This window comes from Bubalus bubalis, chromosome 17, assembly GCF_019923935.1.
Source record: "Bubalus bubalis isolate 160015118507 breed Murrah chromosome 17, NDDB_SH_1, whole genome shotgun sequence".
In the NCBI taxonomy this organism is placed as follows: domain Eukaryota; kingdom Metazoa; phylum Chordata; class Mammalia; order Artiodactyla; family Bovidae; genus Bubalus; species Bubalus bubalis.
Genome location: NC_059173.1, coordinates 64,606,694 through 64,629,823, shown reverse-complemented (window position 1 = coordinate 64,629,823; position 23,130 = coordinate 64,606,694). Strand labels below are relative to the sequence as shown.

The window sequence follows — 23,130 nt, the reverse complement described above, 5'->3', positions numbered from 1 at the left end:
AAAAAGAAACTTTAAAATAAAACTTTACTATTTCAAGTCTTATAGGCTGAAATGCATATGGCAAAGCAGAATGCTCCTTCTGGGTATGTGTTACTTCATTTGTAACAATCCTCAGGCCCAGAAAATTAAACTTCTGTGGAGGCGAACCTCTAAAGACTACGGGCTTTCCAACCCTTTTCTGGGAGTCTGGCAGCTGCATCAGGGTACAATTAAAAGTTCTAAAAATACACACACACCGAATATTCATGAAAGCTAGTCTTACTGTTTAAGTGTGGTGCTCCTCCTTACTTAAGCAAAATGCAAGAGGTTAATTTTTTAAATCCAGGCGATTGCACAGCATTACTAGAAAAGCAAATAAAGACTCTGGCACTATTTGTATTCCTAAAGTAATTTTTAGTTTAGATCCAATTAATTCCTCTTCTATGAGACAGCACTCTAAGAATGTGGATGACCATGATTAAGCTTAACTTTTGCTCTCAAGGAAAAGCAATGATTTTAAGGCTGAAAGTAAAGAGTTTCCCCAACTAAAGGGATCAGAGTAAAACAGGCCAAAGAAGAGTTTCTTAAACTGCAAACGAGCTGATCATACATAAAATTTTAAGTCAGGCTTTACTTGGAAGAGAAAAATCACAGATTTCATCATGTCCTCAAAAGCTATTATGAGCCTTGAAAGATTTCTCATCTATAAAATTAGATAGCTATACTAAATAATTTCCTATCTCAACTGTAAATTCTAAAACACCATGCTGACTTTGCACCTGTCCTTGCTATTACCACGGAGAAGGCAATGGCACCCCACTCCAGGCACCCTTGCCTGGAAAATCCCATGGACTGAGGAGCCTGGTAGGCAGCAGTCCATGGGGTCGCTGAGGGTCGGACACGACTGAGCAACTTCACTTTCACTTTTCACTTTCACGCATTGGAGAAGGAAATGGCAACCCACTCCAGTGTTCTTGCCTGGAGAATCCCAGGGACGGGGGAGCCTGGTGGGCTGCTGTCTATGGGGTCGCACAGAGTCGGACACGACTGAAGTGACTTAGCTGTTGCTATTACCATAGGCATGATGAATAAATGAACTTTTCATAAAATCCAGTAAAACTTGTAAAATACTATTATATATTATATATATTGGTAGAAATTGTGATCAGTAGACGCTCATGATAGCATACAAAAACAATAAAACAAATCCAAAAGTTAGCTATGACTAAAAGCAATAAACTTTACAAAGTAACTATTCCAAGTAATATCCTTGACTCAATTCTGAGTCCAAGTATCATAAAGCTAAAAGTTACCTGACTTCACTAAATACCAGAAATATATTCATGGGACTTTTGGCAACTAGGCAAAGGTTATTTAAAAAAAAAAAACACAACTGAATGAAATGATAGGTTTTTAGTTCAAGATTAAGGTGACATAGTTCCATAATGCGGGCTATTTGCTTAAAAAAATAAAGAGTTTCTCCCTACTAATAAGCTCAACATCTTCAACACTGGTTGGTTGGCCCTTGCCTTGAATACACAACTGATAAACACAGGTCAACTGGTTTTTCTCCTTAAACTACTCTCTAGAACAGCAAGCAGCAAAGGTGGTAAGAGGAATGCATATGGGCTTCGATTTACACAACAGGTATTTTGCATAAAGTACATTTTTCCATGCAAGAAATCAAGTATGACCACTTCGCCTGGCTGTCCTATCTAATCCACTCTTAAGTGTCTCCTAGCTTCAGAAACACTGGGGCACATACCAGGAGTGTTGCCAACTAGACAACTTTGTGTCGTCAGCTTTGACTGTATCCCTGGTATCCCCAAATACCTAAAAATCTCTTCTTGGAATATGCCTCTAGGAATGCATCCTAAAGAAAGGAATTGATCTAATTGATCAACTGATCTAGTAATGTTAAAATCTCTACGTACTGACAGGATCACAGGATTAAAAAAAAAAAAAAAGAGAAGCTGGAAACCCAAATGTCCAACAATAGGTTTGAGAAATGACAGTCTATTGAGACAACTGACCATTAGGTTCAGTCGTTAAGTATGCAATATGCCAATTATATTACATGGAAGAGTATGATTAACAAATGAGAAAAGCAGGATACATGATTACATGTAAAATCCATATTATGTAAACCCTGTGTGTATGTATGCATTTAAATGACCTTGGCAACCCTGGTTAAGTTACATCACCTCTTTGAGACAGTTCTTATCCATTCCGTTTAGTTCTGTTGCTCAGTCGTGCCCAACTCTGCAACACCATGGACTGGAGCACGCCAGACTTCCCTGTCCATCACCACCTCCCAGAGCTCACTCAAACTTGTGTCCATCGAGTTGGTGATGCCATCCCATCATCTCATCCTCTGTCGTCCCCTTCTCCTCCTGCCCTCAATCTTTCCCAGCATCAGGGTCTTTTCCAATGACTCAGTTCTTTGCATCAGAGGGCCAAAGTATTGGAGTTTCAGCTTCAGCATCAGTTTAATGTGTACTCAGGACTGATTTCCTTTAGGATGGACTGGTTGGATCTCCTTGCAGTCCAAGGGACTCTCAAGAGTCTTCTCCAACACCACAGTTCAAAATTATCTATTCTTTGGTGCTCAGCTTTCTTTATGGTCCAACTCTCACATCCATACATGACTACTGAAAAAACCATAGCTTTGATTATATGGGCCTTTGTCGGCAAAGTAATGTCTCTGCTTTACAGGGATAGAAAAGTAATAAAATAGTATCTACCTCAATGATTTCTGTAAGGATTAAAGTGAGATAACATGTATCAAGTGTAGTACGGTAAGTACTCAATAAATATTCACCATTATTGCTTTTATGTCTGAAAATTATCACTGTGTTCCTAACCACTTGATGCAATATAGTATATGTAAATTTATATTAAAGCCTTTCTGTACCATGAAAAGTAAAAATAAAAATAAATCGCATTAACAAAACAATATATTATTAGATGGTTCCTTTTAAGAAGCAGAGTGAGACTGGGGAAGCAGGGCAGACATGGAAAAAACCTTTCATTCTTTGCATTTCCCTGAATCTTTTGCATTTTCCAGTAAAAATATACTGATTTTACCTGAATAGTTTTCTCTTAAATGAAACATGCGTAAATGAAAATATTGATAGAAACACTTGATTATGAAAACAAAGTGCTAAAGTGGCAAGATTGTACATTTAGCCTTTCCCATTTTCTAAATTTCTGCAATGTCACATTTATTTTTTTTAATCTATAAAATAACCCTGAGGCATCTTTTTGTCAAGCATATAATCACTCCTTCACCTATTTTTTTTCACTTTTCAGATCCTACTTAAAATATAACAATGGAAATACTGACAGACTTTATTTTCTTCGGCTCCAAAATCACTGCAGGTGGTGACTGTAGCCATGAAATTACAAATATGCTTGCTCCTTGAAAGAAAAGCTATGACCAACCTAGACAGAATATTAAAAAGCAGAGACATTACTTTGCCAGCAAAGGTCCATCTAGTCAAAGCTATGGTTTTTCCAGTAGTCATGTATGGATGTGAGGGTTGGACCATAAAGAAAGCTGAGCGCCAAAGAATAGATGATTTTGAATTGTGGTGTTGGAGAAGACTCTTGAGAGTCCCTTGGACTGCAAGGAAACTAAACCAGTCCATCCTAAAGGAAACCAGTCCTGAATATTTATTGGAAGGAATGATGCTGAAGCTGAAACTCCAATACTTTGGCCACCTGATGTGAAGAGCTGACTCATTTGAAAAGACCCTGATGCTGGGAAAGATTGAGGGCAGGAGGAGAAGGGGACGACAGAGGATGAGATGATAGGATGGCATCACCATTCAATAGCTATGAATTTGAGCAAGCTCTGGGAGTTGGTGACGGGCAGGGATGGGCAGGGAGGCCTGGTGTGCTGCAGACCACGGGGTTGCAAAGAGTTGGACATGACTGAGCAAGTGAACTGACTGACTCAAAATATAATTTAAGCACACCACCTAATATTACACAGATTTTAGAGAAACCTCAGGTAAAATTGCATCATGCTAAAACCTAAAAAAATTTTTTTGACATAAGCTGCTTAACTTATTAGTTATTTGTCCTGTCCCTCATTATTATTAATAATATCGCTGAAGCCTTTCCCAAAGCCTGGCCACAGAGGGCGTACAGTGTAGCTGTGAAAAGTATGGAATCCAGGATCACACTCTCTGGGTATGAACCCCAGTTCTGCGGCCTGCAGCATGATTCTGAGCAAGTTACTTGATTTCTCTTTACTTCAGCTTGCCCAGTGCTAAGTAAAAACTGCAATACCTAACTCTCAAGGCTGCTGTGCGGACTAGTGGAGAAGACTAATGCAAAGAATAACGTTAATGCCTGACATCATAAGCAGCTAGCTATATCTATTAGCCAATTAAGCTATTACTCTAAGCACTGCACAATACGTATGTGACAAAGTATATATTTTAATAATTATGATAATCACTGAAAAATACATTTATAACAAAAGTGAGACTAATTTGACACAGTCTTTATGTTCTATGCATTACTCTAACTTGGACATCAAAGGAATAAATAAGGAAACAAGATTTTTCAGTGATGTCATTTTTATCTCACCTACACTTTACATTGCATAATTCACTGAGAACTAAAATTGTTTTTAAGTATTTCTTCTCCTAATTTGCAACCGAAGTCATTACTAACCGAATTTCTGTGTTTTCCTACAGTGTCCCATAAAAGGGAGAAACTATTATTTAAGGTCAGGGGAAACTGCCTATACCGTGGATATCAGAATAGCAAAACACAAACTTTGAAGAGTGATATCTAAATGCTCCCTCTTTCTTCCCACCTTTCAGATCACTTTTTGAAAAACGGGATTTGTTACATGAAAAACAAAGATTAAGCTTTCCTCTCCTTCTTAAAGTAAGAGATATTTCTGCTTAGATGAAGGATCAAAAAACAAACGAACATTCTCTCCCTCTCCATACCTGGACCCCAGCTGTACTGAATAAAACCCCTAGTTACTCACAGTCTATTGATTCCTGATTGGGGTAAATTTTCCATGACTTGAGATACATTAGCTACTCATACTTCAGCGGTGTGAATTTATCTAGGAGGACAAAACACTGTTGTCTGGATTTCTAGTATCTACAAAAGGAAACGCGGGCCCTGGGAGCAGTGTGAGAATTAAAACCGAACTGTCCTCGTTGACCTCAAGGGAGAAAACTATCAGGATTAGATGAATTACAGAAAACGTTTCTATTCAACCATTTGATTTTTCTGCAGCAATTTTAGAGAAGAGATTGCTTTAAATAAATATGGTTGGGTCATTACAAAGAAACGAATCTTCACTAGAAAAATGTGATGCTGGAAAAAGAAAAGACACAAAAGAAGTATTATTCATAGAATAGTACCCATGAAAAAAACTGTTTAAAAAGTGAGGATGGAAACCTTCATAAACTCTAAGATGGCTGATAAGATGGCTGCCCTCCAAGGGGTTGCCATTGCTCCCCATGGAGGCCCCATGGCACACGGGCATCCTGAGGCTGGCACTGGTCCCAAAGTCTGGAAGCATTTTACCCCCAAAGCATCAACTGCAAGCAATTTCTGAGTCTGTTTTGCCTCTGCCCATGACAAGAATCAACTTGTTCCAAAGTTCCACTAAATATGTTTCTTTTACGTTAAAACTCTGCTGTTTCTGTGAAAGCTAAAAGCTAGAATTTTTTACACATGTGGACAAAAGCTATATTTGGACCTTTCAGTCCCTTAACAAAATAAAGACATTTTAAAAAAAGAACTCTCCCCTGCTGCAGTTTATTCTAAGAAAGGCACTCTGATTTTCAGAAAATTTAAAAAGTAAACCTTCTCTTCCTAAGCAGTTTAAAAGTTCAAGAAGATTTTGTTTTTAAGAACAAAAATAAAAGTCAAGCATTTAATCTAAATTAATTTCAAGTTTAAAAAAACTACTTAGGGGAACAGTGACGATTTCTATTTATACAAATGCTTTTTTCTAGTCATCCCATCTACAAACACCTAGGTTGCATATTTTTAAAAAATTGATAATTATGACATCACTTTTAAGTCTTAAATACTTGAGATTTTACAAAATTAAATCCTGATGTCTTAGGCTTCTCTTTAAATACAGGTAAAATGACTCGGGACATCTTTATTTAATTCCGTGTGAAACTATACTACCCAACAGTACATCAGACCAACAGTCTGAAATCCAGGAGAATAAAGACTACAGACCGTGACATTCAAACCCACCTGCCTCAGGTAAAAAGTGGATAGAAAGGTTATGAGAACATCTAAGAGGTCTGAAATACACCGAACTTGGAGCATGTGGCCTAAATGATAACAAAGCTGATATTTTAATAAGTATCATTTCCCTTTGAAGCATTTCACTTACTTTACACCAAGATTTCTGAATCTCAGCATTATTGACATTTTGGCCCCCAAAGAATTATTCTGTGGCCATCCTGTGCATTGCAGGAGGGTCAGCAGTTTCCTCTGGCACCTACCCATTAAATGCCAGTCAGGATCACCAAAGCATGACTCACAGACATTGCAAAGTCCTCTAAAGGCAAAAGTGCACCCAGCTGAGCACTACAGCTTAATGCTAAAGAAAACCCAATAATTCTCATGGACAAAATCCTAAAATGTGATTTTATATTAAGTGATTTTGTAAAGAGACATAAAATATATCAGACTAACCAAGTCAGACCTTGTAAATGGAGATAACACCACTAGGAAGATGGGATCACTGGTTTAGAGGAAAGGAAAGACTTCACAGACATGGTTTTCACCACATAAATGCTTATAGGCATATGACACACCAGTACCTCTTCAATCAAGAAAAGCTCTCAAACCATAAAAGATAACCAGGGCCCTTTAAATCTCTAGCACAGGGGTCAGAATGGGATCACTACACTGTTCATGATGAACTGATTCATTGCCTACAAATTCTTTAACCTCTATCCTTGTGTCAAAGACCAGACTAATTAAAGTGAGAACAAAATATGAGTAGGAAGTAACCAGGAAAAAGAACATTAAAGTCAAGGCAGATAGTCTAAAATTTTGTGCAGAGACAATTCATGAACACAACTTAGTTCCTTTCTCATCACCTAAGCAAAGCTGTTCTTTTTTTGAGGGTTTTTAGAGAGCAGATAGTTTGGAAAAATTCATTTTATGGGGAAAAATAAATCAAAATGAACATTGACCACTTAAAGGTTTGCATTAATCTTAAGCACAAGACAAATCTCAGGCTATTTCAAAGCAAGATTTAATCTCTTCACACTTATAAACCAACAAAAAGACAGACGATGTTTTAAATAGTAAGTCCACCTACAGCATAAATGTTGAATCCATGCCCAGAAAACTACAGTTTTTAAGGGTACCTGGCAATCTGAAAATATAATATCCAAAGCTGGGTCTATCAAAAATGAAATCTATAACTTTTCCAAATCAACATTTTATTTCAAAGTTTAAAAATCTCTTTTCTTTGTACATAGGAAATAATGTTTTAATCTTTTTAAGACATAAATGGTGGCAAAAATGATATATGTAACATTCTATAACCACATGCCAAAATTTCAATGATTAACTCAATGTTTTAATTTCTATGATCTGATTGAAATCAGTCTTATTTTCTTTCTCAGTGCTTCAGTTTCTGCTTCTAAGCAGACAAGAGAAAGTAGTGGAAATCAAAACAGCAAATGCTGGATTTCTGATGGTAACTATAATTTTGTTGCCTTCTGAATTCATTAAAAAAATTCTTCCTCTACTTTTCTTACTTAACACAAAATTGAAAACATACTACAGTGCTCTTTCCTTGCTTTTTCCACTTAACATTTTCTTTTGTCTTTAAATATTCCCCCACCACAATTTTCAATACCTACTACACATAAATCTTACAGTAATACCATTTAACTGCTTTTTACTTTAGAGATTATAAATTATTTCCAATCTTTTGATCTGATTGCTAGAAAATTTTTATGCACAATTATGTTTGTATCTTCAGTTATTTAGGATAAATTCCTAGAAGTTAATTTACTAGTTCAAATAGTAAAAATATTTTGAAGTTATACAAAAAAATTGCTTTCCATAAAGATAATTAGATGGAGTACACTTCCACTCTTTGGAAATGCCAATTCACTGCACATTAAACAATAACATTTTCTTTTTTAAAAAAAACCTATCAACTTTAAATATTAATATCTCATTGCCTTAATTTACATTTTCATTAGTGACACTGAACTTTTTTATGCTTACAATTTATAATCCTATCTTCTCAAATTGTCTGTTTGGCCCTTTATCCACTTTTCCATTGTAATGTTAGTTTTTTCATATTAAACTACTATGACTCAATATAAATATACATAATCCTTGCTTGACATCTAGAAATTTAAAACTGTTATGCCTAACCAATCAACCTTCCCTTCATAATTAATTTTTCCACTACTTTCATACTTATAAAATCCTTTCCCACTCCAACTACTGACATATCCTTTTGTTCTTTTGTCTCATTTTGACATCTATATGTTTAAGACACCTGGAGCTTATTTTTGGTATGGTTATGAGGATGTAGATTTGATATCTGGCAGCATGACAGCCAATGAATCATTATTTCCAAAATTTTCCTGCTTATTTTTTCAGATTAACGTTTAAAACCACTTTGTCAGGTATTGCTCTCCTCACTCCCAAACAATCTCATTTACATTCTTAAGGAAACTGCATTTAATCAATACAAAAAATCAGGAGAGTTGATGAGAGTTGAACCATAAAGAAGGCTGAGCGCCAAAGAACTCATGCTTTTAAACTGTAGTGCTGTATAAGACTCTTGAGAGTCCCTTGGACTGCAAGAACATCAAACCAGTCAATCCTAAGGGAAATCAATCCTGATTATTCTTTGGAAGGACTGATGCTGAAGCTCCAAAGTTTGGCCACCTGATGCGAAGAACTGACTCAGAAAAGACCCTGATGCTGGGAAAGATTGAAGGCAGGATAAGAAGGGGATGACAGAGGATGAGATGGTTTGATGGCATCACCGACTCAATGGACATGAGTTTGAGCAAGCTCCAGGAGATGGACAGGGAAGCCTGGCATGCTCCAGCCCATGGAGTCACAAAGAGTCGGACATGACTGAGTGGCGGGACAACAACAACAATCAATGTGATAGTACCAGGTGCCACCTGGCATCCTTACCAGGCACCTGATTGTCATAGAAGCACTTCCTGTAACTCATTTGTTTTCCAACACATGGGCTTTTGAGATACCCCACATTCAAGGTCTGGAGCAACTGCTGTGCTCAGCTGGACCAGCTGTGTGGAGATACCCCACGTCCAAGGTCAGAGAAACCCCAGTAAGACGGTAGGCACTGGAGTGGCTGTGAGGAGATACCCCACGTCCAAGGGCAAAGGAGAAGTCCCAGCAAGACTATGGGAGAGGCGAATTCGTGTTCAGAGTCAAACCCTATTCCCACCAGAGATGCTCAGAGGGCTCAAACAAACCTTGCGTGCACCAGGACCCAGGGACCCCACAGAGACCGAGACAGAACTGTGAGCGTCTTCTGCGGAGGTGCGGGTCGGCAGTGGTCTGCCGCAGGGACAGGGGCTCTGGGTGTGGGTATGGCGTAGGTCCTCTTGGAGGAGGTTGCCATTAACCCCACCAGAGCTGCCAGAACTTATGCAGGACTGGGAAATACACTCTTGGAAGACACAACAGAACCTTGTGCACCAGGACCCAGGAGAAAGGAACAGTGACCCCACAGGAGACTTGCCTGTGGGTGTCCAGGAAATCTCCAGTGAAAGCATGGGTTATTGGTGGCCTGCTGCAGGGTTGGGAGCACGGACTGTAGCAGTGCATGCATGGGATCTTTTGAGGGAGGTCACCATTATCTTCATTACCTCCACCATAGTTTCAGTTCAGTCGTTCAGTTGTGTCCAACTATTTGTGACCCCATGGACTGCAGCATGGCAGGCTTCCCTCTCCATCACCAACTTCCAGAGTTCACTCAAACTCATGTCCATTGAGTTGGTCATACCATCCAACCATCTCAACCTCCATTGTCCCCTTTTCCTCTCACCCTCAATCTTTACCAGCATCAGGGTCTTTTCAAATAAGTCAGCTCTTCGGATCAGGTGGCCAAAGTATTGCAGTTTCAGCTTCAACATCAGTCCTTCCAATGAACACCCAGGACTGGTCTCCTTTAAGACAGATGGGTTGGATCTCCTTGCAGTCCAAGGGACTCTCAAGAGTCTTCTCCAACACCACACTTCAAAAGCATCAATTCTTCTGTGCTCAGCTTTCTTTATAGTCCACTCTCACATCCATACATGACTACTGGAAAGACCGTAGCCTTGACTAGACGGACCTTTGTTGGCAAAGTAATGTCTCAGCTTTTTGATATGCTGTCTGGGCTGGTCATAACTTTTCTTCCAAGGAGTAAGCGCCTTTTGATTTCACAGGTGCAGTCACCATCTGCAGTTGAGCTATTTCAAATCCTAAAAGATGATGCTATGAAAGTGCTGAACTCAATATGCCAGCAAATTTGGAAAACTCAGCAGTGGCCACAGGACTGGAAAAGGTCAGTTTTCATTCCAATCCCTAAGAAAGGCAATGCCAAAGAATGCTCAAACTACCACACAGTTGCACTCATCTCACATGCTAGTAAAGTAATGTTCAAAATTCTCCAAGCCAGGCTTGAACAATACGTGAACCGTGAACTTCCAGATGTTCAAGCTGGTTTTAGAAGGCAGAGGAACCAGATATCAAATTACCAACATCCGCTGGATCATGGAAAAAGCCAGAGAGTTCCAGAAAAACATCTATTTCTGCTTTATTGACTATGCCAAAGCCTTTGACTGTGTGGATCACAGCAATCTCTGGAAAATTCTGAAAGACATGGGAATACCAGACCACCTGACCTGTCTCTTGAGAAACCTGTATGCAGGTCAGGAAGCAACAGTTAGAACTGGACATGGAACAACAGACTGGTTCCAAATAGGAAAAGGAGTACATCAAGGCCGTATATTGTCACCCTGCTTATTTAACTTCTATGCAGAGTACATCATGAGAAATGCTGGGCTGGAAGAAGCACAAGCTGGAATCAAGATTGCCAGGAGAAATATCAATAACCTCAGATATGCAGATGACACCATCCATATGGCAGAAAGTGAAGAAGCACTAAAGAGCCTCTTGATGAAAGTGAAAGTGGAGAGTGAAAAAGTTGGCTTAAAGCTCAACATTCAGAAAACGAAGATCATGGCATCTGGTCCCATCACTTCATGGGAAATAGATGGGGAAACAGTGGAAACAGTGTCAGACTTTATTTTTGGGGGCTCCAAAATCACTGCAGATGGTGATTGATTGCAGGCATGAAATTAAAAGACGCTCCCTCCTTGGAAGGAAAGTTATGACCAACCTAAACAGCATATTAAAAAGCAGAGACATTACTCTGTTAACAAAGGTTTGTCTAGTCAAGGTTATGGTTTTTCCAGTAGTCATGTATCGATGTGAGAGTTGGACTATAAAGAAAGCTGAGCACAGAAGAATTGATGCTTTTGAACTGTGGTGTTGGAGAAGACTCTTGAGAGTCCCTTGGACTGCAAGGAGATCCAACCAGTCCATCCCAAAGGAAATCAGTTGTGGGTGTTCATTGGAAGGACTGATGTTGAAACTGAAACTCCAATACTTTGGCCACCTGATGTGAAGAGCTGACTCATTTGAAAAGACCTGGATGTTGGGAAAGATTGAAGGCTGGAGGAGAAGGAGATGACAGAGGGTAAGATGGCTGGATGGCATCACCGACTCAATGGACAGGAGTTTGTGTAAACTCCGGGAGTTGGTGATGGACAGGGAGGCCTGGTGTGCTGCGGTTTATGGGGTTGCAAAGAGTTGGACACGACTGAGACTGAACTGAACTGAACTGACATGGGCTTTTGTTTCAGGTAAGAATTTTTCTTTTCTTAGTGTATTAAAGAACTCATCCCCCATTTTACTACTAGATCTTTAACAGAATATAGGTTTGTATTTTGTCAGTGCCTTTGTGACAGTGTTTGGGAATGTGTGTACTATGCTTTTTCCTCTAGATCTCATGTATGAAAGGGGTTCTTAATAGTAAGCCATCCTTTAATTTCTGTCATAAGTCTACTCATAACAATAGTCTTTAATATGTTGGTGATTTGCATTGCTTGTGCTTAACATTTTTAAATATAAATATTTCTACCTGGAGTTTTTTCAAAGACAATTTTCTGAATACTAAAATTTCAGTGATTTCTATTTCAATTAGATGTTCAACTTCTATAGTTTATTTACATTTTCCCTGAACAACGTTCATTTGGAGATTTCCAAATCTGTTTCTGCTTTTAAAATCTTTAATGAATTCCAGTTTATACTCTATGTTTTCTAATTTGCTGCACCTTTGATCTTCCTTTTTCCTTTTGTTAGGTATCTTAAACATCTGTCTTCCCACTTCTTGTCTTCTATGCGTCCACCAACAATCAGCTATTTGATTTACCAAATCTCCTTTCTGTCATGTGGTCTAATTTTTTTTTTTTTCACTTACTTGCAAGATGAATCTTAAGGTGTTTTGTGTTGTGCTGTGCTAGTAAGTTAAAATGTAAAGTGTCTATTTCCATTCATATTGTGAACCTATTTTGGGACAGGCTTCTGTGAAATGTTATGCCTTCTCACTATTAATTTTAATCAATAAAGTCATTGTAAACTCACTATCATGTACCAGAATTTTCAGAATCTACTGTATAAAATTTTGTTTATGCTTAAGATAACAACCCAGTAACTAGATCTGGTCTTAGAAAATTAGAAACTAATTGTGCTTTTACAGAAGACATTGCTCCAGTGTTTATTATTCATTCTCAGCACTACACAAGCCAAACACTTCAAAATAAATTAAGTATGTTCGAGGGAAGAAATAAAATGGAATAAAGTAACAAATCGAATGCTGGAAACTACAGTGTTTAATACAATGTAAATCTAAACAACTACTGAAATTAGGAAAAAATACACTTTGGAAGTCTCATGTTTCTTTTTAGAAATGATAATCTGATTGTGGTGAAACTCAATATTTGTATATCTGCTATTCATGCATTCTTGCTATCTACTCAACTTTTTTTTAGCATATTAAGTTCCCTGGTATATTGTTACTATAATTTGGCCTGTATATTCCTGTATAATTTGTGTAGATTTTTCAGAAATGCTGCTTAATTACCTCCACTGCTCCCTATGAAACTCACACGGACATTCCTATGAAATTTTTGAAACGCATTTTCTATATTATACATAAGTAGGCAGGAAAGAGTTTCCTAAAAGCATTAAATATCTTTTATTTTTACTTCTGTGCTTTATCCAAACTCATAATGACTCTACTGGTCAATAGATGTTTTTATTCTTAAACAGAGAATATTTCATTTCATGTAGCAGCCTTTTCAACTTACATTTTTCCCTCAGAAGTTCACATTTCCCTCTAGGTTGGTACAACTACCATGGAAAACAGTATGGATGTTCCTCAGAAAACTACACACAGAATTATCATATGATCCAGCAATCCCACTCTGGGCATATATCCAGAGAAAACACTGATTCCAAAAGGTACACGCACGCCCATGCTCACAGCAGCACTGCTCACAGCAGCCTAGACACGGAAACACACTAAAGGTCCGCCAACAGAGGAACGCATAGAGATGCGCTACACATACACAGGGGAGGATTACGGAGCCACAAAAAGGAGGGAGCAATGTCATTTGCAGCAATGTGGATGCAGTTAGAGATTATCATACTAAAGTGAAGTCAGAAAAATAAAGGCAAATACCAGATGATATCACTTCTTTTTGGGAATCTAAAATATGACACAAATGAACCTATGAAACAGAAACATGGAAAAGAGAACCGACTGCTGCTGCTGCTGCTAAGTCGCTTCAGTCATGTCCAACTCTGTGCGACCCCATAGACAGCAGCCCACCAGGCTCCCCCGTCCCTGGGATTCTCCAGGCAAGAACACTGGAGTGGGTTGCCATTTCCTTCTCCAATGCATGAAAGCAAAAAGTGAAAGTGAAGCCGCTCAGTCGTGTCCAACTCTTAGTGACCCCATGGACCGCAGCCCACCAGGCTCCTCCGTCCATGGGATTTTCCAGGCAAGAGTACTGGAGTGGGGTGCCATCGCCTTCTCCGAGAGAAGAGACTCATGGTTACCAAGAGGAGGGGGCTGGGGGAGGCATAGAGTGGGAGGTTGAGGCTAGCAGATGGAAGCTTTTATATACAGAATGGATAAACAAAAAGGCCCAGTGCATAGCACAGAGAACTATTTTCAATATCCTATGATTAAACCATAACAGAAAAGAATATTTAGAAAAGAATGTGTACACATATATATGAATAACTGAATCACTTTGCTAAACAACAGTAACACTATACTTCAAAAAGTTTATGATAGATTTCTCTACATCTCTTTTGAGATACTTGGGTAAAGAGACAAGGAAGCTGCTTGCTTTATCATTTTTCATGATAAAGACCCACATGCACACACTCCTCACAAGTACAACTAGGAGAATCGTTTCTAGTGAACTATGACATTCATACTGCTAACTAGGTAACTCCCGTGGTACAGAGAGGGTTTAAAAGCAAGCTAGAGCGTGTGGGGCTAGAAACATCCTACCTGCTTCCCGTCCAGCGTGCAGAGCCTCTTCACCACTCCCGAGTCCAGCTTAATGGCTTCGGTGATGTCTGTTAAGACCTGTTCGAAGGAGTGAGCAGTCTTCTTATTCAGGAGGATCCGCACAGCTTTTCGAGGCTTCACTCCACTTCGAATCACAGTCACCAATTTGGGCTTGATGAAATCTTTACTTTCCTTTACTTCGCTCTTCACTGAGGAGGGAGGGGCCGAGCGGGTGGCCCCACCCTTGATGTTCACGGACCAGTTCGGATTAACGTTTTTGGTGTAGTCCACTTTACGAAATGGCTCATTTGACGCGCATACGTAACTCTCGCCTAAAAAGGAAAAAAAATCAGGTTTATCATTGTAATTATTCCCACCATAGAAGCATTTTCTATGAAGCACAAATGCTGTACGTCCACTGAGTGACTCTTCAACTCAACAGGTTCAGCATTCTCCCCACGGCCCTTTCTTTTTAATAGCATCTTGTGTGATGCTATTCATAATGTGTGCGTGAGTGAAACATACTGGACAAAGAAAATAAAGATCTGAGTTTCTTTCTGGTCACATGTCACCCTGCATAGAGTGGCTTGTGAGACCTTACTTCCCTGATCAGGGATCAAACCCACGCCCTCAGCAGTGAAAGTGCAGAGTCCTAACCACTGGACCACCGGGGAATTTCCTGCACTTTGCTTCTCAGCATCATTGTTTCTAAAGGGAAGTTGTTGAACCAGGTGAATTCTAAGGTACTCCTTGCTTACAAAAGTCCATTAACTAATTTTTAATGTCTCATTCTGGAAGAAATAACTGTATCACAAGATAATATATTCACATAAAGAAGTAAAACTGTTTTCCTCCTCTTTCCAATTATGTATTTCAGCCCTCAAAGAAAAATTTCTATAAAATTCACAGAGCTGACTAATAAATTATATTCAGTTATATGATCATTTACTCAATTAACAAAACTACAAAAATGAAGCTAGAGTTTTGTCAGCTCAAAGAAATATACCACAGGACTTTTTTTTCTTAATGGCAGAATGAATTTAAAATAATTAGTTTAAATAGATACCCTTTTCAATGTCTACTTAAATGAGGAAGGATTATTAGTTAAAATGATGTGTTCATTATTCATATAGCCTTTGGCTTAATTTTTAGCAAGTAAAACATAACAACTGTATAATTTTTCAATTGGTTAAACTGATCCAAATGTTTATTAATTTCAAGTTCCAAAATTATATATTGAAAAAAAATCACAATTTTTCTCTCAGGAAACTCAGAAGTCACCCAATTCTTTTACTCTCAACTTTCTGGTATAAAAGATAAAAGGATTACATGCTAAGATTTTCTCTAAAGTATCTTCTAACTCAAAAACAATTAACTTTTTTTCACATATGTCATATAATGGCCTCATTTTAAATAGATGATACAAGCCTTAAATGCTAAAAACTAACCAAAATAGTAGAGGGGAATTCTTGAGGAAAACGTATTAATGCAAATACTATTTTTTAACTATTATCAGAATGTTTTGAAGTCTTAATTAATGGAGAACACAAAGATTCCCAAAGGTATGTGAACAATTCAGTAACAGATGAGACAAAAAAGTATCTGAAAAGAGGAGCAGCATCTTCTGTTTAAAGGTCCACCTGGGCCACTGCCCACGAAAAGTTAGGGAACCAGCCTCAGGCTTCAGTGCTACTTCTTCACCAATACTCTGTAATCCAGCCCAACCATCACCATTTAGAGATTTTCCATCTCTGTAGGTTTATCATTTTTCTCAATGTGGGAAAATGGCATGTAATTCAAAACTAAGTGTAAATTTAGTAAAATGAAACTATATATCACATTCAAGTATTCATGAGTTAGCTCATGAATTTATTTTAGAATAAATCAGTACAATCCTGCTTTAATTTTATAGAGAAAACCATTCTCACATTGAAAAACTTACTATTTTTACCTATGATAAAGTTTAATTGCATGTTTGATCCAAAATATTAAGTTGGAAGATAAAAGAAGGAATCTCAGCAAGAAAAAGGGATTGTTCTTTTTCAAGGCCAGAGAAGTCAGCTAGTGGAGAGTCTTTCCAAACATAAAGAGAAATGACAATGGCAAAACAAGCGCTAATTTAATATGTCAGATTACCCTGCAAAGTTGATATGTCAACCAGGAAAGCTGCCTTTTAAATTTTCCTTTTGCCTCTTTACACGAGTTCAGAATGACATAATGAAAACAAGTAAAGAAAGCCCATCTCTCAATTTTGTGTGTGGTTACTGATAAATTTTTACTTCCTTCCTCTCTCTTCCTTTCTTCATCATGTTTCTATTAAAAACTTGTGGACCAGTTCTATAATAAATATGTAAAGTCCTGAACCTGGCCTGATGAACGCCTGCTGAACAGAGCCTCATCCTGTTCCGCACCCATGGCAGACACGACCGTTCATAGCGCACCCTTCTGTTTAGCCCACCATTCACATGGGGTGCCCGCTCACATGACAGCTGCCCCTATGGCAGCAAACCCACCTTGGCATCCTCGGCACTCAAAGTTTCAAGACGTGATTTTGAGGTCAGCCCTGAGTTTCTGTATTTTGGACACAGAAATCCCTATATACAGGGGTCACACCTTGACAAAGTAGCCACTGAGATGCCTCAACCAGCCGCCCCTGGTTCCCCTCCATCAAACAATCTCCTGACTACAATTCTGTCATTTACACAGATCTCCCTACAGGGAGAGAATATGTGGACCAAAGCACTTACAAATTTTGGTTCCTAAGGCAGTGATAGTTCCTGCTATTAAGCAATAAAACCTTATTCTTCGTTAGACACCAGGCAACTACAAGATTGAGTAGAAGCAATCATCAAACAACCAGATTTATGCTTCTGTGGGGATTTCTGTTTAAAATTTGTTACCCCCCTGCCAATGTGTCACTTCTCCCTTTTTCCCCATCCTGATGAGGAAGAGCACTTCCTATTCAATCCTCAGCCAGAGACCTATGCATCATCCCTCACCCTTACGGTTTTCCCTACAAACTATATTCTGATATCAAGTTCCATCTGCTTTATCTTCTAAGTGTTTCTCTCTTCAAAAAAGATTTTGGACTTCCCTGGTGCTCCAGTGGTTAAGAATCTGCCCTGCAAAGCAAGGGACACTGGTTCGATCCCTAGTCCGGGAAGATCCCATTCGCCACACGGCAACTAAGTCCGTACACCATGGCTACTGAGCCAGCACTCTGGAGCCCAAGGGCTGCTACTGCTGAGCCCGCTGCCTTAGAGCCCATGCTCTGCAACAGGGGGAGCCACCGCAATGAGAAGCCGTGCATCACAGCTAGAGAGTAGCCCCCGCTCCTCGCAACTAGAGAAAGCCTGTGCACAGCAACCAAGACTCCTCACAACCAAAATAAATAAATACCAAGAAAAGGAGTTTATTGGAGCATCACTGCTGTACAATGTCGTATTAACCTTCTAAATACTCCTAAAAACATCCCTCCTCTCTGCCCTCATCATCACCTACTTCCGCCCTGGGTCGGTGAAAGAATCTTCTGTTTCCTACACATTCTCCAGAGAGAAAACAAGTTTTCCAAACGGCAGTGCATTTTATGCTAATGATACAGCTAAAAAAGTATATCCTCCAGTAATGAACCCTGGTATATGGATAAAATGCTACACTGTGAGAGAATTTTTTCTTTTTAATTAAGAAAATAATAATGCAATATTACCCAAATAAAATGTAATAAGCACATGCTCAATTATCATCCCTGGTAAGCTCAGACAGTCGAGTCTGCCCACAATGCGGGAGACACAGGTTCAATCCCTGGGTTGGGAGGATCTCTTGGAGAAGGAACTGGCAACCCACTCCAGTACTCTTGCCTGGAGAATCCCATGGACAGAGGAGCCTGGCGGGCTGCAGTCCACAGGGTTGCAAACAGTTGGACATGACTGAGCGACTTTAGTTTCACTTTCATATTCCAGAGAAGAGGCGTTAAGGATTTATGCCATAGGTTTATTAACAAACGTATCTAGGATGCTGAGTTCAAGGGTTTGATCCTTTTGAGAGATTCCACCTCTTAATATGCTCCTCCTCTGTCTCATCATTTTTTAAATGGTTGATGTCTTACTATTAAGAAAGGTACAGCAAATCCAAACCCAAAGAACCAAGTCATCATAGCTAGAAATCTCCACTTGCTTTCCACTGAAAGTGGTATATTCTTCCCTGGACCCTCCTCATAGTGGCTCCTATGGACCACAGAGGATGTGAACCTCTGGATGCTCTGTCCCCGCACAGCGCTGCTGGAAGCTCTGCGAAAGATGCAGAGACTGAAGGCGGAAGAAACGGCGGCTGCAAACCGGGCGCTTCTTTCCTCGCAACCTTGTTCCCCTAACTTGTCAGAGACTCTTTTAAACTTTTACCAAGACACATTACACACTCACCAAAACAAGGAATAAACATCTCTTTTAAAATGAAAGTTATAAATGTGTTATGTATATACCTAAATATCATACATGGATATATCAAAAATAAAGCCATCCCCGAGGATGGTCAGAATTGGTCTGACAGTCACAGCTGGATCTCAGGGTCTGGTCTGAGATGGTCCAGCCTGTGCTCCTCTGTGGGTATCACTTCACAGAATATCTGTATCAAATGAAGCCACTCTGAGGTGACAAGAGTGATGCAAACAGGTCACTCGGTGACTGCCACTTCTTCACCAACTCTAGTTTTTCCCTCAGTCGCCTGCCCTCACTATAACATTTAGTAAGACACTGAGTCATGAAATTGCCCTTCTTCTGACAACACCCAATACAGAATGAGTCCCTGCTTCCCTAGAACCTCCCTGAAACGATGCGCACAAAGCCCACTTTCCATGGCAGCTGTCACGCCCCCTCCTGAGTTGCCCTGAGGCGTCCTGTGGGGTCCACTCCTGCCTGCTGCCGTGAGTGGGAACTCAGCTCAACTCTGGGTACGCTCTTGGCGGTCGTTAGCTGGAGAGAACTGAGATACGTACACACACTCAGACATATTTACAGTCTGTCTCTAACAACAGTTCCTGGACCATAACACACTGGTGGGAAATCATGTGACAAATGATGATCACAAGAATACTATATAGAAGAGGATTTGTATACAGAGAACAAACCAGTGGTCATCAGAGGGGAGAGGAGTTGGGAATGGGGCAAAATAGATGAAGAGGATTAACAGTTACAAACTACCAATTAGAAAGTCAGTCAGTCACAGGCCTGTGAGACGCACCACAAGGAATAAAGCCAACATTTTACGATAATATTGTATGGTGTGTAATCTGCAAAAGTATTCAATCACTAAGCCATATGCCTGAAACTAATACTGTTAGTCGACTATACCTCAATGAACCTTTCTTTTTAAGGATTCGTTTTCCGTGTAGTAGGATGGATAGAAGCAGGAGGTGGTTTATACAACACCCTAACTGTTTTCAAGCACAGTGCAGAACAGAAAGATTTCCGACTTCTACCTCTCTCCGGAGGCGTGGCTGCGGCTTCTTACCACTGACATCTGTTCAGAGATGCTCCCTGTAACTTCACGCTGAGCAGGCTGACAGACTGACCAGCTGTGTAAGGTAACCTGGGTGCCTGTTAACCGCTAACTTTCATCCTTACTTAACCAAATGAACTGCCTCCTCTTTAAGAGGCAAGAAGCTAGGAACTTCCCAAACTCTTCCTCTCCGAACACCTCCATCTCTTACAGACATACTTCAGTTCAGTTCAGTTCCGTCGCTCAAGTGTGTCCGACTCTTTGCAACCCCATGAATCGCAGCACGCCAGGCCTCCCTGTCCATCACCAACTCCCGGAGTTCACCCAAACTCACGTTCATCGAGTCGGTGATGCCATCCAGCCATCTCATCCTCTGTCGTCCCCTTTTCCTCCTGCCCTCAATCCCTCCCAGCATCAGAGTCTTTTCCAATGAGTCTGTGCCAATTCTCTCGCCCCCTTTCCCGTCCTGGTGACAAGGGCACTCTCCTCCCATTCAACGTTACGCCCCTTGCCCAACATTTGGATCCTTCCTGCCCCTCATGCTGAGGTTTCAGGTCAGGCACATTCTTCTTTGTTTACACAGGATTATACACAAGTGTCTCCGACCTTACCATACACAAATCCTCCCCTCTTCATTCCCCGTCCCCCTCTACCTGATGCTCTTTGGGTTCCATTCACTCCCTGGTAGCTCAGACAGTAAAGAATCTGCCTGCAATGCAGGAGACCTGGGTTTGATCCCTGGGTTGGAAAGATCCCCTGGAGAAGGGCATGGAACCCACTCCAGTATTCTGGCCTGGAGAATCCCATGGACAGAGGAGCCTGGTGGGCTACACACATGGGGTCACACACAGTTGGGCATGACTGAGCAACCAACACACACAGTGCCCAGCTAGACAGTCCTCATCTGCCTTCCCCACTTCCTCACCCACATTTTGCTCGTAAGCCCCTGCAGCAGCACCTCTGCTTCCTGCACCCCCCTGGCTGACATGCCCTAACCCCAAGCATTTCTCTCCTGCCACAAGCAAAGCACATATTGTAAGGACACTTGATGTCTTCTGAAGGCAAAAAAGCAAAATGGCTGTCTGAGGAGGCCTTACAAATAGCTGTGAAAGGAAGAGAAGTGAAAAGCAAAGGAAAAAAGGAAAGATATAAGTATCTGAATGCAGAGTTCCAAAGAATAGCAAGGAGAGATAAGAAAGCCTTCCTCAGTGATCAGTGCAACGAAATAGAGGAAAACAACAGAATGGGAAAAACTAGAGATCTCTTCAAGAAAATTAGAGATACCAAGGGAATATTTGCAAAGATGGGCTCCATAAAGGACAGAAATAGTATGGACCTAACAGAAGCAGAAGTTTTCAAGAAGAGGTGGGAAGAATACACAGAAGAACTGTACAAAAAAGATCTTCATGACCAACATAATCACGATGGTGTGATCACTCACCTAGAGCCAGACATCCTGGAATGTGAAATCAAGTGGGCCTTAGAAAGCATCACTACGAACAAAGCTAGTGGAGGTGATGGAATTCCAGTTGAGCTCTTTCAAATCCTGAAAGATGATGCTGTGAAAGTGCTGCACTCAATATGCCAGCACATTTGGAAAACTCAGCAGTGGCCACAGGACTGGAAAAGGTCAGTTTTCATTCCAATCCCAAAGAAAGGCAATGCCAAAGAATGCTCAAACTACCGCACAATTGCACTCATCTCACATGCTGGTAATGTAATGCTCAAAATTCTCCAAGCCAGGATTCAGCAATATGTGAACCGTGAACTTCCAGATGTTCAAGCTGGTTTTAGAAAAGGCAGAGGAACCAGAGATCAAATTGCCAACATCCACTGGATCATGGAAAAAGCCAGAGAGTTCCAGAAAAACATCTATTTCTGCTTTATTGACTATGCCAAAGCCTTTGACTGTGTAGATCACAGCAATCTCTGGAAAATCCTGAAAGAGATGGGAATACCAGACCACCTGACCTGCCTCTTGAGAAATCTGTATGCAGGTCAGGAAGCAACAGTTAGAACTGGACATGGAACAACAGACTGGTTCCAAATAGGAAAAGGAGTACGTCAAGGCTGTATATTGTCACCCTGCTTATTTAACTTATATGCAGAGTACATCGTGAGAAACGCTGCGCTGGATGAAGCACAAGCTGGAATCAAGATTGCCTGGAGAAATATCAATAACCTCAGCTATGCAGATGACACCACCCTTATGGCAGAAAGTGAAGAGGAACTCAAAAGCCTCTTGATGAAGGTGAAAGAGGAGAGTGAAAAAGTTGGCTTAAAACTCAACATTCAGAAAACGAAGATCATGGCATCTGGTCCCATCACTTCATGGGAAATAGATGGGGAAACAGTGGAAACAGTGACAGACTTTATTTTTCTGGGCTCCAAAATCACTGCAGATGGTGACTGCAGCCATGAAATTGAAAGACGCTTACTCCTTGGAAGAAAAGTTATGACCAACCTAGATGGCATATTGAAAAGCAGAGACATTACTTTGCCAACAAAGGTCCGTCTAGTCCAGGCTATGGTTTTTCCAGTGGTCATGTATGGATATGAGAGTTGGACTGTGAAGAAAGCTGAGCGCCAAAGAATTGATGCTTTTGAATTGTGGTGTTGGAGAAGATTCTTGAGAGTCCCTTGGACTGCAAGCAGATCCAACTAGTCCATTCTGAAGATCAGCCCTGGGATTTCTTTGGAAGGAATGATGCTAAAGCTGAAATTCCAGTACTTTGGCCACCTCATGCGAAGAGTTGACTCATTGGAAAAGACTCTGATGCTGGGAGGGATTGGGGGCAGGAAGAGAAGGGGATGACAGAGGATGAGATGGCTGGATGGCATCACCGACTCGATGGACGTGAGTCTGAGTGAACTCCGGGAGTTGGTGATGGATAGGGAGGCCTGGCATGCTGCGATTCATGGGTCGCAAAGAATCGGACACGACTGAGTGATTGAACTGAACTGACTGATGCAGTGATGAAATGAACAAACAAGCTACATACCAC

The 23,130-nt window shown here is 40.3% G+C and overlaps 1 protein-coding gene across 16 annotated transcripts in view; it reads right to left on the bottom strand.

The window, feature by feature from the left end:
• DCLK2 (doublecortin like kinase 2) overlaps window positions 1-23,130 on the bottom strand; it is a 186,869-nt gene that overhangs the window by 149,985 nt on the left and 13,754 nt on the right. For all 16 annotated transcript variants that reach the window (XM_044930505.2, XM_044930504.2, XM_044930510.2 and 13 more), the window contains exon 2: window positions 14,633-14,964. In XM_044930505.2, the coding sequence (XP_044786440.1) occupies window positions 14,633-14,964 (332 nt within the window). The remainder of the gene's footprint in view (window positions 1-14,632; window positions 14,965-23,130) is intronic.